The following is an 18,252-nucleotide window of genomic DNA, read 5'->3' on the forward strand; positions in this document are numbered from 1 at the left end:
CTTATATACCGCTTTAAGTGCAAGCACTCTCTAAGCGGTGTACTACACCAAGTAAGGCAAAGTTTGTTGTATATATATATATATATAATATATATATATAATAATATATATATCTATATAATGTATATATATTTTTTACATTGCCCCCAACAATCTGGGTCCTCATTTTACCTACCCCGGAAGGATGGAAGGCTGAGTCAACCTTGAGCCGGTGAGATTTGAACCGCTGACCGGCTGAACACAGTCAGCTAAAGTGGCCTGCAGTACTGCACTCTAACTGCTGCGCCACCTTGACTCAATTTTTATTACTTTTAATGAACAGCATCTTGTCCAACTTGGTCCTTGGAAAATTCATGTATTTATTGCCAAACAATAATTGTAATGCACATTACTTGGGCTGCCTTTGAAGATAATTCAGAAACTTCATTTAGACAGCAATGGTGTGGATGCTGGTAGTTGAGAGACACTTTGCCAATATAACCTATAGTTGCTACGTTGGTTGCAAAAACCTCCCAGGTCTACTTAAAGTGTTACTTTTAATCTGTAAACCTTACATGGCTCAGCCCCTCTTTACCTTTGGACCATTTATTCTGAATAGAATTTGCTCATCCTGTGCAATTCCTGGCTCAGGAATTTGCTCATCCTGTGCAATTCCTGGCTCAGGAATTCTGGGAGTTGAAGTCCCTGAGTCATAAAAGAGCCAAGGTTGCCTACCCCTGTGTTGGTGTATGTGCTTAGGGTCTCTATTCCACAAGAAGGAAATGGTAGTGCAAAGCCCAATTTTGGCAGCAAATCAAATATTATGGACCATTAACCTCAGGTGCAATTAATTCCCGCACTGCTATTTTTTTGTAAATCTAAATTCTTTTTGAGATGGGTGATATCACCATCTCATCAAAATCACCAAAAATGGTGATAATGGGCTGCCTCATTTGTTTTCTTTTGTCTTCTTTCGTAATTAGGTTTTTTAAATTACTATTTCTGTTTATGTTTCCTGTGATTTGGTATATGGAAATAGTTATAGTATTAAAAGGGCAATACCATTTAGTTCTATGGGTGCTAACTGTAATAAAACTGCCCTATCAGAAAGTTTTTATTCTGATCATTTGTTTTGTCTTGAATATATATTTATATTTTTGTATTTTATTTTCCTATAAAGTATCTTGATTCCTTTGGGGTTCACAATATACAAATGTCTATAAATAGTGATTATACACTACAATTGACACTCATGAATGCAAGTATTCAGTGTAAGAGGGAGCAGGAGTGGTTTCCAATATTTTCTTCCTAAAATTAATGCCCCCCATGTGCTTTTTAGTCAGCCAAATTTATATTTTTAATGTGAAATGTGGATGAATACTTAAACCTTTTGTAATTGTTGATTGCATTAACTAAGCTCTGTGAAAGGCCTTTTTCGAATCAAGTTCTCTATTGCAAACTTTCTTCCTTCATTTTAGGCCTCATCTCACTATACTGAACTTACCTCCATCTTCAAAAGGCCCAAAATTTCCTATAAAAGGAAAGGAGAGGACGGTTGCTGTGATTGGGTGCTTCTGCATCATGTGGCTTGAGAATGGGGGGGAGAGGGGAGGGGAACTCCATTAGCTCTTTGTGAGCAGTGACAGTTAGAAGTGTTGCCTGGTGCTGGGTGATGCTGCTTGCAGGCCCTAGTTCCACCAACATCTTTCTTTCTACCCAACTGACATCATGCAGGCTGCTGAGGGGCAGCAGCTGTTTGATCCTGTCTCATTTGGAAAGGACCTCATGATAGGTGGGGTGGCAGCTGCTATTTCCAAAACAACAGTAGCACCCATTGAACGGGTGAAGCTCCTACTCCAGGTTCAGGCCTCATCCAAACAGATCCGTGCTGACCAGCAATACAAAGGCATGATAGATTGCTTTATACGCATTCCTCGGGAGCAAGGTCTGTTAGCCCTAGAAATAGTTCAGTGTTATGGTGGCCAAGATCCCTATGTTCTAAATCCTTCTCTGCCATGAAGACAATAAGTTAAGGGTTTTAGTTTTCTTTTAGATATGTTATTATTTATGAAAAAAAATTGTCATCATCTCTGCAAGGCAATTCTTGAACCACAATTTAACAGAATCCTTGATTAGTGGCTAGTGAGTAGCACAGGCATTGTAATATTTGCAGGAGATTCCCACTAGTTAGTTGGCATTACAGTGTCATTTATACACAACACTCCATCTGTGAAAGGGATGGTGAAAATTATAATAAAAACATCCAGCAAAACCTAGGTTGCCTACACTTGCTTGCTTCAATTCCATTTCTCCAAATGGCAATAATCTTAGCCTAGTGGTAATGGATTAGTTTGAATGTATATGAATTCTTTAAGCATCAGTCATCTTATTGAAACAATTCTAAATATATCTAAGTTTACCTACCAGCTTTCAACTGAATCTTTGCCATGAATGCATGGGATTGATTGCTAGTCTGTACTAGAAGTATGTATATTAAGTATGTATGCTAACTGTTAAGTAGTATATAGTGATCTACTTAATTCTACAAATAACAATATAAATTTCCCATTGCCATATCCATATAACCTGATGCCATTTCTGTTTGAAAGTTAGGCCCACTAAGTACAATAAAATTTACCACCAAGTGATTTTTTTTAAAAACTACAACTGTGTTTTCTTCCCTTTTAGATCTTACAATCTAAATTACCAGTTGGTTTTTCCAAGTAGTGTTGTGACAGAATTAACAGAATGTGAATTTATTCATTTTAAAATATGTTATTTAGTATATTTTTTCCATTATAGAACTCAAGAAGAATATGTAAATTCTCAAGTAATATCCCATCCAGCATGTTTGACTGCAAGAAAACAATATCTTTTGGCCTCAGGGAATTTTTTGAAGTTCTGCCATTGTGTGTGTGTGTGTGTGTGTGTTTGTCTGTCTATGTATGCTGTGATTATATATACTTAAGTGCTTAGTGTTTTGTCTTTATAGTTTCATATTGCATTGATGATTTAAAATAATAAATCTAAAGCTATAGTAAATAGTATCTAATATTTCATCTGCATGGTTGGAATATACTGAATTTGAAACATAATAAGGTTTTCTTTCCATGTCTAAGCCAATACATTCCCTCCTCCCCATATCTCTCTCTCTCTCTCTCTCTCTCTCTCTCTCTCTCTCTGTGTGTGTGTGTGTGTGTGTGTGTGTGTGTGTGTGTGTGTGTGTGTGTCTTTATCTTATGTGGAATTTTAATCTAATAATTAAAATTCTAAATATTTTAGACTGTAGTCTTAATTTAGTATGCAAACAGAATCAAATAGACTAGATGTGAGCTGCTGCTGTTTGGGAGTAATTTGCAGCAGAATAAATCCAGTAACATTTTATGGGGAAATAAATACTGGAGTACTATACAGATTTATATAGAGGTTTTAAACATCTGACAACTATGACTTGGAATATATATATGACAGATATTGTTATTCTGCTGATTGATCCTCTTGAATTTGTTGGATAAAGTACTTTTTGAAAGCTAGCAAATATAATTGGATGAGAGCTGCTTTTTTTAGCTGAAGGAGATAAGGAATTATTAAAAATTCAAACATATAAAATGCAATTATACATTTTCAATAAATATTAATAAAATATTTAATGAACAATGTTGTATATTAAATATTATCACATGCTTCTTTAAAAGCCTGTAATTTTACATTGTAAGTTATTGCCAAAATAAAGCAAACTTCCTTTTTACACATCTGAAGAATCAACTGCCCGCAAAGAAGATTTACTCGTGGACTTTAAATCCAAAATACTTATCTATACAAAAATGGTAGTTGGATTTTAATACCCACTAGGTCATAACTATTCTTCCCATAGTTTAAGACATTTGTCTTGCCAGGCATGAAGTGAAGAAGCTCAGAACCAATATGCTATCATTTTCAAATCAAAAGGATTCATTTCGTTTCATAGAATTTATTCATATAACCTGCCTCTGCTTACTATAGTAGCTTTTATTTTTTAAAAAAAAAAAAGCTAAAATTGATCTCAACAAATTATCAATTAATTTTGTTGCTATTTCTGATCTCATTCCTAGACCTAAGCTTCCACTGCATAGTTATCAAATAGTTAACACTGGTATAATCTATAATTTGAAAGTTAAGCATTGACTTTGGAAAACACTATGATAAGTTTTAAAGTTATTCAGTAATGTTAATTTTTGAAATTTATTTCAAGTGTTTAAACTTGAAATAAATTGAAAAAGTTTCAGTAATAAAGTATAATCATGCAATTAAAATTATTTAAAATGAGGGACCCTATATATTTTAAAATCTTCTATTTATAGGATTTGTCAGTTTCTGGCGTGGCAATCTTGCCAATGTTATCCGATATTTTCCAACTCAAGCCCTAAACTTTGCCTTTAAGGACAAATACAAACAGATTTTCATGTCTGGAGTAGATAAAGATACACAGGTAAGTCTGATTTAATATAGATTTATTCCAAAAGTTTTCCCTTGTTTTAATCTTAAGTACTGGAAATGTGGGTATTCTTTTGGATGATTATAGGCATTGTATAGAACAGGGGTGTCAAATTGCTGGCCAATGGGCCGATTGCATCATGCAGAGGCCGCGCCCACCCCAGTTCCGGCAATGTGAAAAAAGTTGTGATATGTCGTGACACGTCATATGATGCAGCAAGTTTGACAACCCGTGTTATAGAAGACATTGGCTGGATTTTGTTGTTGGCTATTACTGTTGTAAGCATCTCCTGAGTTAATTAACACTTACGAGTCAAGCCCACCTGTGATTGTCTTTTCCTGCAGCCCTTTGTGCCAACCAAATACCTTTGTTGAAGGATCCCTTGAAACTATAGAGAAGGGTCATAGTAGGAAAGGAGAACTATTGAAAGTTAATTGTATTCCTATCATCAGCAGGATTCTCCACTGGATTTGAACCTAGCTTCTTTTTGTGGAATCCTGCTTAGGATTCAAACCATTGACTTTTGCATAAAAATGCAAAATATATTTAATGAAGGATTAATTCAATGGTTACATGAGGAAATGCTGAGGCTTATTGCTTGTAATGCCTCCACTTAAGACCCAATATTTATTTTTTCAGTGTTCTACTATTTGTTGTATTAAGGCAGCAATACTCAACTTAATCATTTCTAGATGTGTTGAAATGTCAACAAGCTAGAAATCCCAGATAGCATACTTGCTGACCACTTGAAAATGAAGGAAGGAAATTTGTGAGAAAGTATGTAGGCATGAGTATTCCCCCCAAAAAAAGGGGGGTCAGAATTTCAGTTAGTCTTATGCAATCTCATAACTTGAAATGTTTATGCTGTGACATCATCCCAGCCCAGGTTGTAAATTCCAACAACTGTAGTCCAAATTTATCTGGAAAGTATTTGCTTTGGCTAGGTCAGGGGTAGGCAACCCCTGGGCTAGGTTACATTAAGCAAACAAATTTCAGCATTATCTAATCGTTTGAAACCTGACTGATCAATCACTTGAAGGTATGGATGCTTTTAAAAATAATTATCTGCAGTAATATAGATTATTGGCTGTTGCTTCCCCTATAACAGTGATGGCAAACCTTTTAGAGACCAAGTGCCCAAACTGCAACCCAAAACCCACTTATTCATCATCAGGTGCCGGGTGGGTGTGGCCCATTGGGTGGGCGTTGCTGTGGTGGTAACGGCAGACTGGGTGGGACTAAAAAGTTCAATCAATCAATTTCAACTTTGCAAGATCTTTTTTTTCCCTGCAAGAAGTTGAAATTGACTGATTGGTTGAACCTTTTTTTTTTTTTTTTTGCATACGGCGGCGGACGCCTAAAGCAAAAAGGTTTTATAAAACCCAGCTGAAGGGCTACGACTGGGGTGACAGCGCGCATGCCCACAGAGAGGGCTCTGAGTGCCACCACTGCCCTATACTGTCTTTTCAATCTGTAAATATTTAAATGAATATATTTCGAAAAGGCACTTAACAATTAACACCATTCCATTCCTTAGGAAGTAATAATAAAAATAAATAATTTTAATCTACTGTACAATTGTGCAGTACAATAGTGGAAAGTAATTTGCTTTCCAAATATTTTAGATTCATTTTAATGTAATTAATTAATGTAATGTAATTGTAAACCACTGGGAATCTTGATTAAATTATGCTGATATAAATACAGTAAATAAATTCTTAGTTATTTTTTAAAAGTTATATGGTGGAGAATAGAGAGAAAGTATACAAAGTTTTATATCTATTGAGCTCGTCAATCTTTGAGGAAAGGATGTTTTAAAAAAGACATATATTTATTTACATAAGTGCCCCAAATGTATGAATAAGATTAATGTCATGGAGAATTAAAACTTCCTTTCACCAGCAGGCAATTTGTCTACATTTATTTTAATATCTTCTGAATTAGCAAATACCTATTTCACATTTAAGGTTCTTTTATTTATGAGCACTTGCAAATGACCTTATTTAGTCTTCCGTATTTTATATTACATGTTCATCTTCTGTCAACTTGAGACAAGTTAATTCTTGAATTACAGATAATCCCCGAGTTAGGAACGCTCGTTGAAAGTTACATGATGAGCGCCCCCTAATGTTTACAAGCAACTCCCGAAATTATGAGTATTGTAGCACCAAAGCAGTCGTTTGTCCTTACGAGCGACCGGAGTGGCTCTGCAACACTCATCCGGGTTATTCCCTCCCTCCCCGTCCCCACTGCAGGTTTACTTAGGCAGCAGGCCTTCAGGACTCACCCTGCGAAGATGCAGAATCTTCACTTTGGCTGCTCTAGGCCTTCAGTGCATTTGCAGAGAATGGAGGCCTAAAATAACGCAAGATGATGCGAGATCAGTGGAGTGAGATCTCACACTACTGTTCTCACATGATCTCATGCAACAGAGAAGCAAACCAAAGCTGGGGGACGCTTTGATGTGCCTCCGGACGCTGGATCGGGCTCCAGAGGCCTGAAAAAGGCCTCTGCTGCCCGAATCTATGGCTGCAGAGGTTGGAAAAGGCCTTCAGAGCCCGGATTGGGCTGCAGGGGGGCATAAAATTGCTCTGTGGCCATTGATCCAGGCTCTGGAAGCTCGGAAAAGGCCTCCAGAGCCCAGATTGGGTCACCAGGGTCGCAAAGTCTTTCCACAGCCATGGATCTGGGCTCTGGAGGCTTGGAAAAGTTTTCTGGAGCCCAGATTGGGCTGCTGGGGGGCTGCGAAATCTCTCTGCAGCCATCAATCCAGGCTCCGGAGGCCTTGGCCTCTGGAGCCCAGATCGGGACACGGGGGGCTGTGGACGTGTCCCCTGGCCTCAGATTGGAGCAGTAGCAGGAACTGCGGCAGAGAGGAGACAGACCTTTTCCAGGTGAGTCCCACGTGGCAGGAAGGGAGGGGGAAACATGAGGTATCTTAATGGGTTGGGGGGCCTTGGGGCCCTGTTCCATCACTAGGCCCTCCATGGCCTTCGCCACCCTGAGATATTTCATGTTTACTTAATAAGCCGTGTCCGTTTTAACGAGCAAGAGAGTGATCTCGCTAAAGGAACGAGATTCACTCTACGAGTTTTTGAGTTACAAGTGGAATGGGCAGGCTCCATTACACTCGTACCTCGAGGACTGCATTATGCTAAAGAACGTGATATTTTTTTTAAAATACCTTGTGGCGCCGTCTCTTTCCAGTGAACAGAACTCTTGATTCCTATATGAACATGCCCATGCTATTTTCTTGGCAACAACACAGAAGCAATTTATCATTGACTTCTTACAAAATGCTTTTCTGATTTCTCAGCCCTTAGTTTTCTCTTGATCTCAGATTTAAGTACAGGCAGAGCTTACACTGCTTAGCTTTTGAGATCAGCCAAGTTGCCATTTACTCCATAATATAAGAATGAAAACTAAAATAACTAAGCTTCAGTGCATAAATAAAATCACTGAACACTATATTTTAACAAAATATATGTATAATTGCAAAACTACCACACTCATTTGAATTAAATAACAGTTGTCTTGTTTAACAGCATAAATGAAATGTACATTTGAATCTAAATTGTAAACACAGTACTTTTCAAAAATGTTAATTAGTAATACTTCAAAACAAGTAAACAACTAGATTACTTACACTTTAATACATAAGGTTCAGGATGGTTTCTTTAAGAAAATGTGTTATAAGGTAAAAGCCGTGTTACCTACACTCCAAATTATTTTGGGCACCATTTTCTATTTATAGCAATTGACATAGATTGGAGTGAGAGGATATTGTGAGTATGTATAATTAGTAATTTTGCCATCCAAACTCCCTAAAAAATTGGTAATTTGCTTTTATTAGTATTTGATCATATATAAAATCAATGTCATCTCAACATTAGTTTACAATAGTTGAGATATTCATCAGGAAAAAAAGAGCTTGAAGGCAACTTTGATTTTGAACAGAGCACACTATTTCTATTACAGTTTATGAGATGGTTCATTTCAAATCTGGCTGCTGGTGGAGCAGCTGGGGCTACTTCATTGTGTGTAGTATATCCACTAGACTTTGCACGAACTCGATTGGGTGCTGACATTGGCAAAGGTAAGGTGCTACATATTAAAAATATTTTAAAGATGTGCTCACCTGGCTATTTTAATTTCTATATGCTCTACTATCAATATTCAAGACATAATCAAAACTTGTATTTTAAACTTTGAATTGTTTGTACACAAAGCTTATTAGATAAAGCACATTTAGCTTTTACTTTCTTCAACAACCAATAGATATCTCTAAGAAGTTCACAACTATGCATTATGTTTAATATTTTCCTACTATTAAGCATTCTGTGACAAATTGCTCTGGACTTGGAGATTCCGTGGAATAATCTATTTACTATATTAAATTTGGATGACTTAGTGCCAAGTCACTTTAAAAATGAAAGATATTATCCAAATATAAATTAGTTGCCTCATTTACACATTATGTAAAATATTATAGGATATTTGTTTTTAGTTTACCATGGCATGTTAACTCATTCTAAGAAAAAAAACAACATGATTAATTTGGGGATAGGTGGTTTGAATTTGTTTTATGGCTTGTTTCATTTTGTATTATTAGATCTGAACAATAAATGGGATTGAGTGGTTGTGGAAAGAGTGATTATCGAACCTGGTTTGGTTTGGTTTGGTTTAAGGCTTGGTGTTCTTCCAATCATTGGTATTCTTTTTTTCTTTTATCTGTAATCTACCTTGAAGTTGGTTGTCCTTTAAATTGGATTAAATAAATAAATAAATTCTGAATTACCTCTGATTTGTTTTTGTGCTCAACATGTTTCCTCTGGAAATTGGCAGAACAGATGGAATAAACAAACCACAAATTGACCAAACAAATTATAGTTACTTGATTCATCTACAAAATTAACTCTGATTTGTCATCATATTTTGCAATCTGTCCAGATAGAGACAGAAACATCTACTGAGAAAATTGTTTACAAAATGTTTTTACTTATGTTTCAAGTATTTTAACATGTTTTTGAAAACTTGCTTTTTTTACTTCATTTTTAAGGTCCCTCCGAGAGACAATTCAGAGGTCTAGCTGATTGTATTATTAAAATTGCCAGAAAAGATGGAATTACTGGTCTATACCAAGGATTTAGTGTTTCAGTACAGGGAATTATTGTATATCGGGCATCTTATTTTGGATGTTATGACACCATAAAAGTAAGTTTTTTGAACTTTTTTCCCAAAAATATTGAGTATTGATATGCTATATTTATTATACATGTTTTATATCATAATTTATGTAAAATATACAGCCTTATTTTATTCCTTTGCCACCCTGGAGTCAATCTGTTCCACATGTTCAATCTAGTTCTACATGAGATATTCTACATTCCTATTTTCTAAGAGAATTCAACAGCTTGATATATTGTAGTTGGCACAACTGAAAGACTTTCGATAATCAATCACATCTATTATCAATTATTCACATCTTGACTTCTTTTTCATTTTCTTTGGCTTTTTCGCTTATTCATGTTCCCCAGACCTTTCTAAAACCAGCTTGAATTTCTGATATTTCCCTTTGAGTATATGATCTAAACTATGTTGAAGAATCATAAGCATTATTTTGCTAAGTAAGGATATTATGTGATGGTTTGCAGGTTTTGTTAAATCTTTATTTGACATATGGTATGTAGACTAGCATCTTCCAATCTCTTAGTCTCTGGATTGTGGTCCATATTTTCTGGCATAGTTTAGTTAAAATTGGATTAATTCTTCCGCTGCTGCTTGTCATATTTCTGTAGATATTTTGTGATTTCCTCTAGCCTTTTGATTTGGTAACAATTGGAGAACTGATCTAACTTCTTCTGTTCTAGAGATTCTTCTAAGGCAGGGGTTTCCAACCGGGGGTACGAGACAATATTCTAGGGGGTGAGAAAACTTGGGTTTTCAAAATTATAGTGTATATGCATAATTCGTTGCTGTTATTTCAAACTTTTGTAAGGAATCCCAAAATATATCAGAAGCATTTCTAGGGGTGTGTGGTATAGAAATTGATTCAACCTTTATAAGCGAAATCAGATTCAGAAACGTAGAGAACTTGAAGATGAAATTAAACTAAAAGAAAGGGCTTTGATTCTAAATCCTTCTGATGAAAGTACTAAAGAATCTGTAAAGTTATTAAGGTCACAATTTAATATGTTGATAGCAGATCAAGCTGCAACCAATTTATTATTTATGAAACAAAATACATTTTGTAATGCTAATAAGCCGGGGAGATGGTTGGCTTATCAATTAAGAAAGAAACAGAGACTGAGAATAATAGAGAAAATAAATTATAAGGGTAAACTAGTTTCTCAGAAGGAATTAATTAAAAAATCTTTTTTGGATTATTATCAAAACCTATACAAATCTACTAATGTACAACTGTTAGATATAAATAAATATTTAGCTGAGGCAAGTTTTCCTAAACTGACTGAGGATCAGAAATATGAAATTAATGGTTTAATCACTAAGGAGGAAATCGCCTCAGCAATTCAACAATTGAAATTAGGGAAAGCACCGGGTACGGATGGGTTAACAGCTGTTTATTATAAAGCCTTAATGGAGGAGATGATTCAACCATTAAATGATCTTTTTAATGGTATCCTACAGGGTTTAGAGATTCCTCCTTCATGGCGTAGTGCTTTTATATCATTGATTCCAAAGGAGGATCAAGATCTTACTTTACCAAAAAACTATAGGCCTATATCTCTTTTAAACGTGGATTATAAGATATTTGTAAAAATTTTGGTAAATAGGCTTATGAGGGTGGTGCATCATCTTGTGCATAAAGATCAATCAGGGTTTATAACAGGAAGGTATATGAAAAACAATGTTAGACAAATTATTAATTTATTAGAATACTTAGATAAGAACAACCAAGTTCCTGCAGGGCTCATATTTTTAGATGCTGAAAAAGCATTTGACCAACTGAATTGGCATTTTATGCTAAGAGTAATGGAAGAAATGAATTTTGGTGAAAACATATTACAAGCCCTTAAGGTAATATATCAAAAACAAACAGCACAACTTATTGTTAATGGAGGTTTGTCGGAGGTTTTCACAATAGAGAAAGGTACTAGACAGGGGTGTCCTTTATCGCCATTGTTGTTTGTTTTAACATTGGAAATATTATTGATTAAAATTCGAGAGTCTCAGGAAATTAAAGGAATATATGTTAATAAAAAAGAATATAAGTTGAGAGCTTTTGCGGATGACTTGGTTGTTACTTTGTCGCAACCTGATTATTCTGTAGTAAACTTATTACAGTTGATTCACCATTATGGTTTGGTCTCGGGTTTTAAGATTAATGTAAATAAGACTAAAATTTTACCTAAAAATATGTCGAGTCAGGAGAAGCAGATTTTGGTTAACTCGACGGGTTTTGAGATTGTTAATAAGGTAAAATATTTGGGGGTGATGCTGTCTGTTTCTAATGCAAAATTATTTAAAAATAATTATGAAAGGTTGTGGGTCGGGGTACAGAAAGACTTGAAGAACTGGGAAAAGCTGCAATTATCCCTCATGGGAAGAATTGCAGTGATAAAAATGAATATTCTACCCAAGTTTCTTTTTTTGTTTCAAATGTTACCAATTTTGAAAAATGAGATTAATTTAAATGAGTGGCAGAAGGGTCTCAATAAATTTATTTGGGCAGGGAAAAAACCAAGGGTTAAGTTCAAAATTATGCAAGACTTCCGTGAGAGGGGTGGACTCAAGGTACCAAATTTGAAATTATATTATGATGCGGTGGTTTTAACATTAATTAGTGACTGGGTAAATTTGACAAATTCTGAGATACTTTATCTAGAGGGATGGGATTTACTTTATGGGTGGCATGCCTATTTAATATTTAATAAAAAAATAGATTGGGCTTTTAAATCTCATATTTTAAGAATTTCTTTACTTAGGATTTGGAGAAAATATTATAAAAGTGATTTTAAAGTACCATTATGGGCTATACCTTGGCATGCGATAGAAGGAATAAAAAGAGGGGTTAAAATGGATATGGTGTCTTACAGACAGTTACTTAAATGGGATGGACAAAACTGGCAATTAAAATCACGGGAAGAATTAGCACAAGAAAATTTTACTTATTCTTGGTTCCAATATAGGCAACTACTAGATAGATGGAAGATGGATTGTAAGGTGGGTTTTCTTAGAGAAGATGAAAATCTTATTAAGCAACTGAAGGATCAAAGACAAACCCACATTAAGAGAATTTATGGGGTTTTAGTTGAATTGGACTCAGAAACGGAACTAATTAAAGATTGTATGATTAGATGGGCGCAGAACTTTGGTGAGCCAGTTTCATTGGACACCTGGGAAACTATTTGGGTGAGAAATGTCAAATTTACTCAAGCACAGAATCTAAGGGAGAATTTTTATAAAATGTTTTATAGATGGCACCTTGATCCACAAAAAATGTCTTACATGTACCCTGACGTGCAACCTAAATGCTGGAGATGTGGTTACAAGGAGGCTTCCTATTATCATATTTGGTGGTCATGCAGAGAGATAAAAGCATTTTGGATCAAAATATGGTGGAATATCCAGAGAATTTTTAGAAGGAGGGTAAAATTCACTCCGCAATTATTTTTGTTAGGTATTGTTACAGATTGTGATACAAAGGAGGTTGTATTGATGTTAAACTTGATCACAGCCGCGAGGCTGTTAGTTGGACAATATTGGAAGAAGGAATCTTTGCCTACATTGCAGGAATGGTTTTTTAAAGTAGCTTATCTGGCGGAAATGGCAAAGATTTCGGCTTTCTTAAAGCAACAAACGCAAGAGAAGTTTTTTGCTATCTGGGACAAATGGATAAAATTTATACAATTTAGATTGGGTATACAAAAATATTATATAGCCTTTTCATAAGTTTTATTTTTATATATATTATAGATATCTTTTTTATATATATAAATATAGAGTTTTTAATTTAATTTTTATTTTTTTTTTATTATTTCTTAAGCCTATATTCTGCTCTGGGAAGCTCAGGGGGGGGGAAGGGAGGGTTTTTGGGAGGGGTGTGGGGTGGGGTTTTTTTTTATATGTATTGTTTATTTTTTTTTCTCTTTTGTATATGTTGTTTTTTGTTCTGTATTGTTCTTGTTTTTTTTGTAAAATTTATAAAACTTTTAATAAAAAAAAAAAAAAAGAAGAAATTGATTCAACCTTTAAAATTACTCTTGATGAATATTTATTTTTTTACCTAAATTAATTGGCAAGATTATTGCATTTGGATAAATGTGATTATAGATTTGGCCTCACCAGTGGACCACAGTTTACCATCTGGGCATCTAGTTATATTGCGTCTTAATTGTTTATATGAAATATTCTTCCAGTTTAATTTGTCTGATACTCTAGTCTAAAACAGGGGTGTCAAACTTAATTTTGTTGTGGGCCGCATCAGCATTATGGTTGTCCTCAAAGGATCAGTTGCTGTCCTTTTCTCTTCCTCAGGCTTGCCCCACAGAAGCCTATCCTATCCTGTCCCCTTCTCTCTCTCAGGTTTGCCCCACTGACATCTTTCCTCTTCTCACTATTGCCTTCTCTCCCCCTCACTCCTCCTTCCCGCCGAAACCCCTCCCTTTATATCTCTCCTCCCCCATGCATTCACTCACTGCCCAGCTTGCCTTTTTTTGCAGCGCTCATCAGCTGGAGCTGCATGCACTGATTCTGGGGTCCCCACCAAGCACCGGAAGTCTAGCAGCTCCAGCTGACTCTTTCCCTGAAGACTGCGTGCAGCTGCCGGCCACCCCCTTGGCCGCCAGAAGCCTCAATCAGCTGGAGCTACGCATGCTGATCCTGGGGCCTCAGCAGAATCCCAGCAATACCGCAGTTCCAGCTAACTTTCCCCTAGGCCTCTTTGGTACTGCTCTCGCTTCAGCTCCCTCCCTTCCCCCCCCCACACTACATAATCACCTCCTACTAGTAGTTTGCTTGCAGGCCAGATCTAAACACATCATGGGCCAGATCTGGCCTGTGGGCCTTGAGTTTGACATGTGTACTCTAAAACATAAGATGAAAAATATTGTAAATTACTTCAATAATGTAAAATGATTCATCAAAATATTCTGAACAGATAGAAAATTTTTCTATGGAAAAAGTTCATTCATTCATGACTTCATTCATGCTTAAATTTGAAGACAAGTCAATGACTAATTTTTCTTTTCACTTCTTAGGGAATGCTACCAAATCCTAAAGAAACCCCATTCATTTTATCTTTTGCAATTGCTCAAGTGGTGACAGTATTTTCTGGGATTCTCTCGTATCCATTTGACACTGTCAGAAGACGTATGATGATGCAGGTAAGCAGTCCATCTAGAAAACATGTGAGTGTCCTTGTGACTGTCTGGGCTACATCGTTCTGTTTTGATACTACTTGTTTCATATCTCTCTTCTTTAATCAGAAAATGTGATTTTAGAATATAATGCTGAATCAAGCCACTGGCCTAACTCCATATTGTCTAGTTATTTGAGCAACAGTTCTTCAGAATCTCAGCTAGTAATCTTTTCTACACATACAGAGATTCTGGAACCTTCTACAAGCAAGTATTCTGTTATTAAGTAGCCTCTGTATAAGAGATACCCATTGGTTTATACCCTGCATGCAATTACAATTTCAAATGGGGATATTGGTATTTATAACTAACTAGGATTTCTAGACAATTTTGACATAGTTAACATTGAAATTGCAAAATAAAATATGATGTTCTGTCATGTGTTGTATTCAATTATGTTGGCAGTTATTAGATTCTTTATCAACAGTGTTGGGATAAAAGCAATAGGAGTAAACATTAGCAAATAATACATGTTATTGAATTGGTAAATTCTGTCCTCAATATTTTTTGTATATGTTTGAAATATTTGAAAGGGGGACTAAGCTAGTATGCAAGAGAAGGAAATTAAGGATATATATGTATATGTATTTTGCATGAATGATTCATAATACATAAATACATAAATTTTGATGAAATCTGTTTTTGTAAAAGAAAAAAGAACAGGACTGTCTTTTTTAGTTTATTTATTTACTATAGAGCCAACATTTAAAACATCTTAATATATGTTGTAGAATTATAATCACCTGGTGCAAAATCATAGAACATAGAATGACAGAGTTGGAAGGGACCTGGAGGTCATCTAATCCAACCCCCAGCTCGAGCAGGAGAGTCTATACTATTTCAGACAAGTGGCTGTCCAGTCTCTTCTTAAAAGCTTCCAGTAATGGGGCACCCACAAGTTCTGAAGACAAGCCATTCCACTGGTTGATTGTTGTCTCCATTAGGAAATTTCTCCTTAGTTCTCGGTTGCTCCTCTCCTTGATTAGTTCCTATCCATTGGTTCTTGTCTTGCCTTCTGGTTCTTTGGAAAATAGGTTGACTCTATCTTCTTTGTGGCAGCCCCTCAAATAATTGCATTTATATCAACAGAAATTTATGAGAATCTATAATTCAAACAGTCAGTCTCAGACTGATATTTACTGATAATGAGAAACCTTAGAGTGCAGATTCAGTAAAGAACATTGCACCAAAACCTGACATTTAAAAACTAGCAATCTTTAAAATATCATTTGAAGTGACCTCATTTAAGTCTGAAGTTTACAGGAAACTTTATGGGAAAATCATTTTAAGCGTAATAGCAGAGACCTACATCAGGAAAATATTTCCTCCTTAAGTTCTTAGCAGTGGCAACGTTTGAGGTAGTATAGCTATAATTTGGTAAAACAAATATTACAGAATAATTATTTACTATATATCAAATGTATATAGTTTGCACTAACTCTGGTTATATTCGAATGTTTTTTGAATTCAGAGTGGAGAGACTGAACGTCAGTATAAAGGAACTATTGACTGCTTTATCAAGATATATGGCCAGGAAGGAATAAAGGCCTTTTTTCGTGGGGCTTTTTCAAATGTTCTTCGTGGGACAGGAGGTGCCTTGGTGCTAGTCCTTTATGACAAAATCAAGGAATTTCTTCATATTGATCCTTCAATAGGCCAAGCATCTGACTAAAGGCACTAATAATCTATTTTACTTGCGCTGCCCATGTAGAGATAAAAGTCTTATTGTTTTGAATATTGGTTTACTATTTAGTATTCTACTTTGTAACAAGTCAATAGTATTTAATGTTATGATTTTAAAGCAATTTAAAGATTACATTTACTTAACTTTTACTTTCAAAAGACTTCTGCCTATTATTTCATTTTCCTTGAGTCATTCATTGTCTTTACCTTCAAAATCAAGATACCTGGATTTCATCTTGAAGACAAGCGATTCTTTAGGAGGGAGAGAGAAACATTGAATTGCCTAGTCAAAGATGTATATCATAGTTGATAAATGAGCTTGGACTGGAATCCAGTTTGCTCCAATCCAAACCCAGTAGTTTACTTTAGAGTTTAAACTTTTTTTATTAGCAAGAAATAAGAGCTTTTCCATGCAAGGCTAAACAAAATTTAGACAGCTTATAGCCCCAGTTAGTGCAAATTTATTCAGATTATTTTGTTCAACAGTTTGAATTAAGGGTGTCTTGGAATGAATGTACTGTAATGTTCTGCAGCAAAGTAATAATAAGAGTTTCTTGCTAGGAAACTGTTTTCTTAATCTTTTCCAGTATCACAGAAGTAAAAAAAAAAAAAAAAGTGTATTGAAGCAAAAACTGGGCAGGTAAAGGAATCTAATATTATGTAAGAATCTCAGTTATGTCTTTCCAAAGCAATAAATTAACTCTGTGTATAAAAGTCATTAGTGTAAAACAGGAGATTATAATCTCTAAATCTATTATTCTTTAATGATTTTGTTAATAGGATATACATTGTAGAAATGAAAGCCACAGTGTGCCTTTTGTCAGGTGATTTACAACAGAGAGCAGTAAAATGTAATAAACAGAGAAAAAGACAGTAAATCAGAACAAAAGAGAGAAAGCGAATATTAAAATCTAAAAACCATAGGCAAGGAAATTAAAAGGATTATTCTCTGTTAAGAATCTACTAGTAAATCTATAAGGCTATTGAAAAAGAATGTATTTCACCAATGCTAAAAAAAGGTTTCTGAGCAGATAAAAAGAAATCTGCAGAGAAAGCTTGTTGTCACCAAAGTTATCTTTTCAGTAACATCCTGCTTAATGTCCATTTATGCTGGTCTCAAAAAAAGGGTATTCAGAAGATTTTATGAAAAGAATAAAGAACATTGTTTAAGTAGTTAACTGAGCCTCTAAAGTTTAAAACTTAAAACATTTAAAATCTGTTGATGATATACTCATTCAACAAAATAACTTACTGTTAACTTCTGCACCAGATTTTTCAGAAGCAAGTATCTGGAAAAAATTAGCCTGGATATTAATAGAATAGATTAATTGAATCAGACTTGATGAGAGAATTGCCAGAAAAGATTCCTTAAATTCTTAGCCAAATATTAGGAAATAATATTAATTTGGTCAATTTCATCCACACGTTTTAGTAAACTCCCTTATGTAGAGTTTAATAATGTAGGAAAATTATATAGATCCAAATAATCAGGCTAAGCATTACCTCTATATCAAATAGGGAGAATAATATTGCAGAACTCACTTTAATAAGGGCTGGGATTGTTTTCTCCTAAATTTAGTATGAAAAATTATGTAGCATTATAACTGGGATGTCTGATTTCTAATTTCAACATCAAATAGGATGGCAATGAGGAAAGAAAATCTTGATTGTTTGATAGATAGAAAAGTCATATACGCCAGTCAACAAGCTTAAAGAAAATCTTCATGCATCACTTGC

General features: G+C 35.0%; 1 protein-coding gene across 1 annotated transcript; it reads left to right on the forward strand.

Moving 5' to 3' along the window:
- Nucleotides 1-1,609: 1,609 nt before the first annotated feature.
- SLC25A31 (solute carrier family 25 member 31) lies at nucleotides 1,610-17,130 on the forward strand. The gene is made up of 6 exons (XM_039326029.1): nucleotides 1,610-1,924; nucleotides 4,320-4,447; nucleotides 8,432-8,549; nucleotides 9,513-9,667; nucleotides 14,674-14,799; nucleotides 16,304-17,130. Exons 1-6 carry the CDS (start codon nucleotides 1,708-1,710, stop codon nucleotides 16,502-16,504), a joined length of 945 nt encoding a protein of 314 aa, XP_039181963.1. The 5' UTR covers nucleotides 1,610-1,707; the 3' UTR covers nucleotides 16,505-17,130.
- The last annotated feature ends 1,122 nt before the right edge of the window (nucleotides 17,131-18,252 follow it).

This window comes from Crotalus tigris, unplaced genomic scaffold (genome assembly GCF_016545835.1).
Source record: "Crotalus tigris isolate CLP2741 ecotype Arizona unplaced genomic scaffold, ASM1654583v1 scf7180000024339.11422700, whole genome shotgun sequence".
NCBI classification, from domain to species: Eukaryota; Metazoa; Chordata; class Lepidosauria; order Squamata; family Viperidae; genus Crotalus; species Crotalus tigris.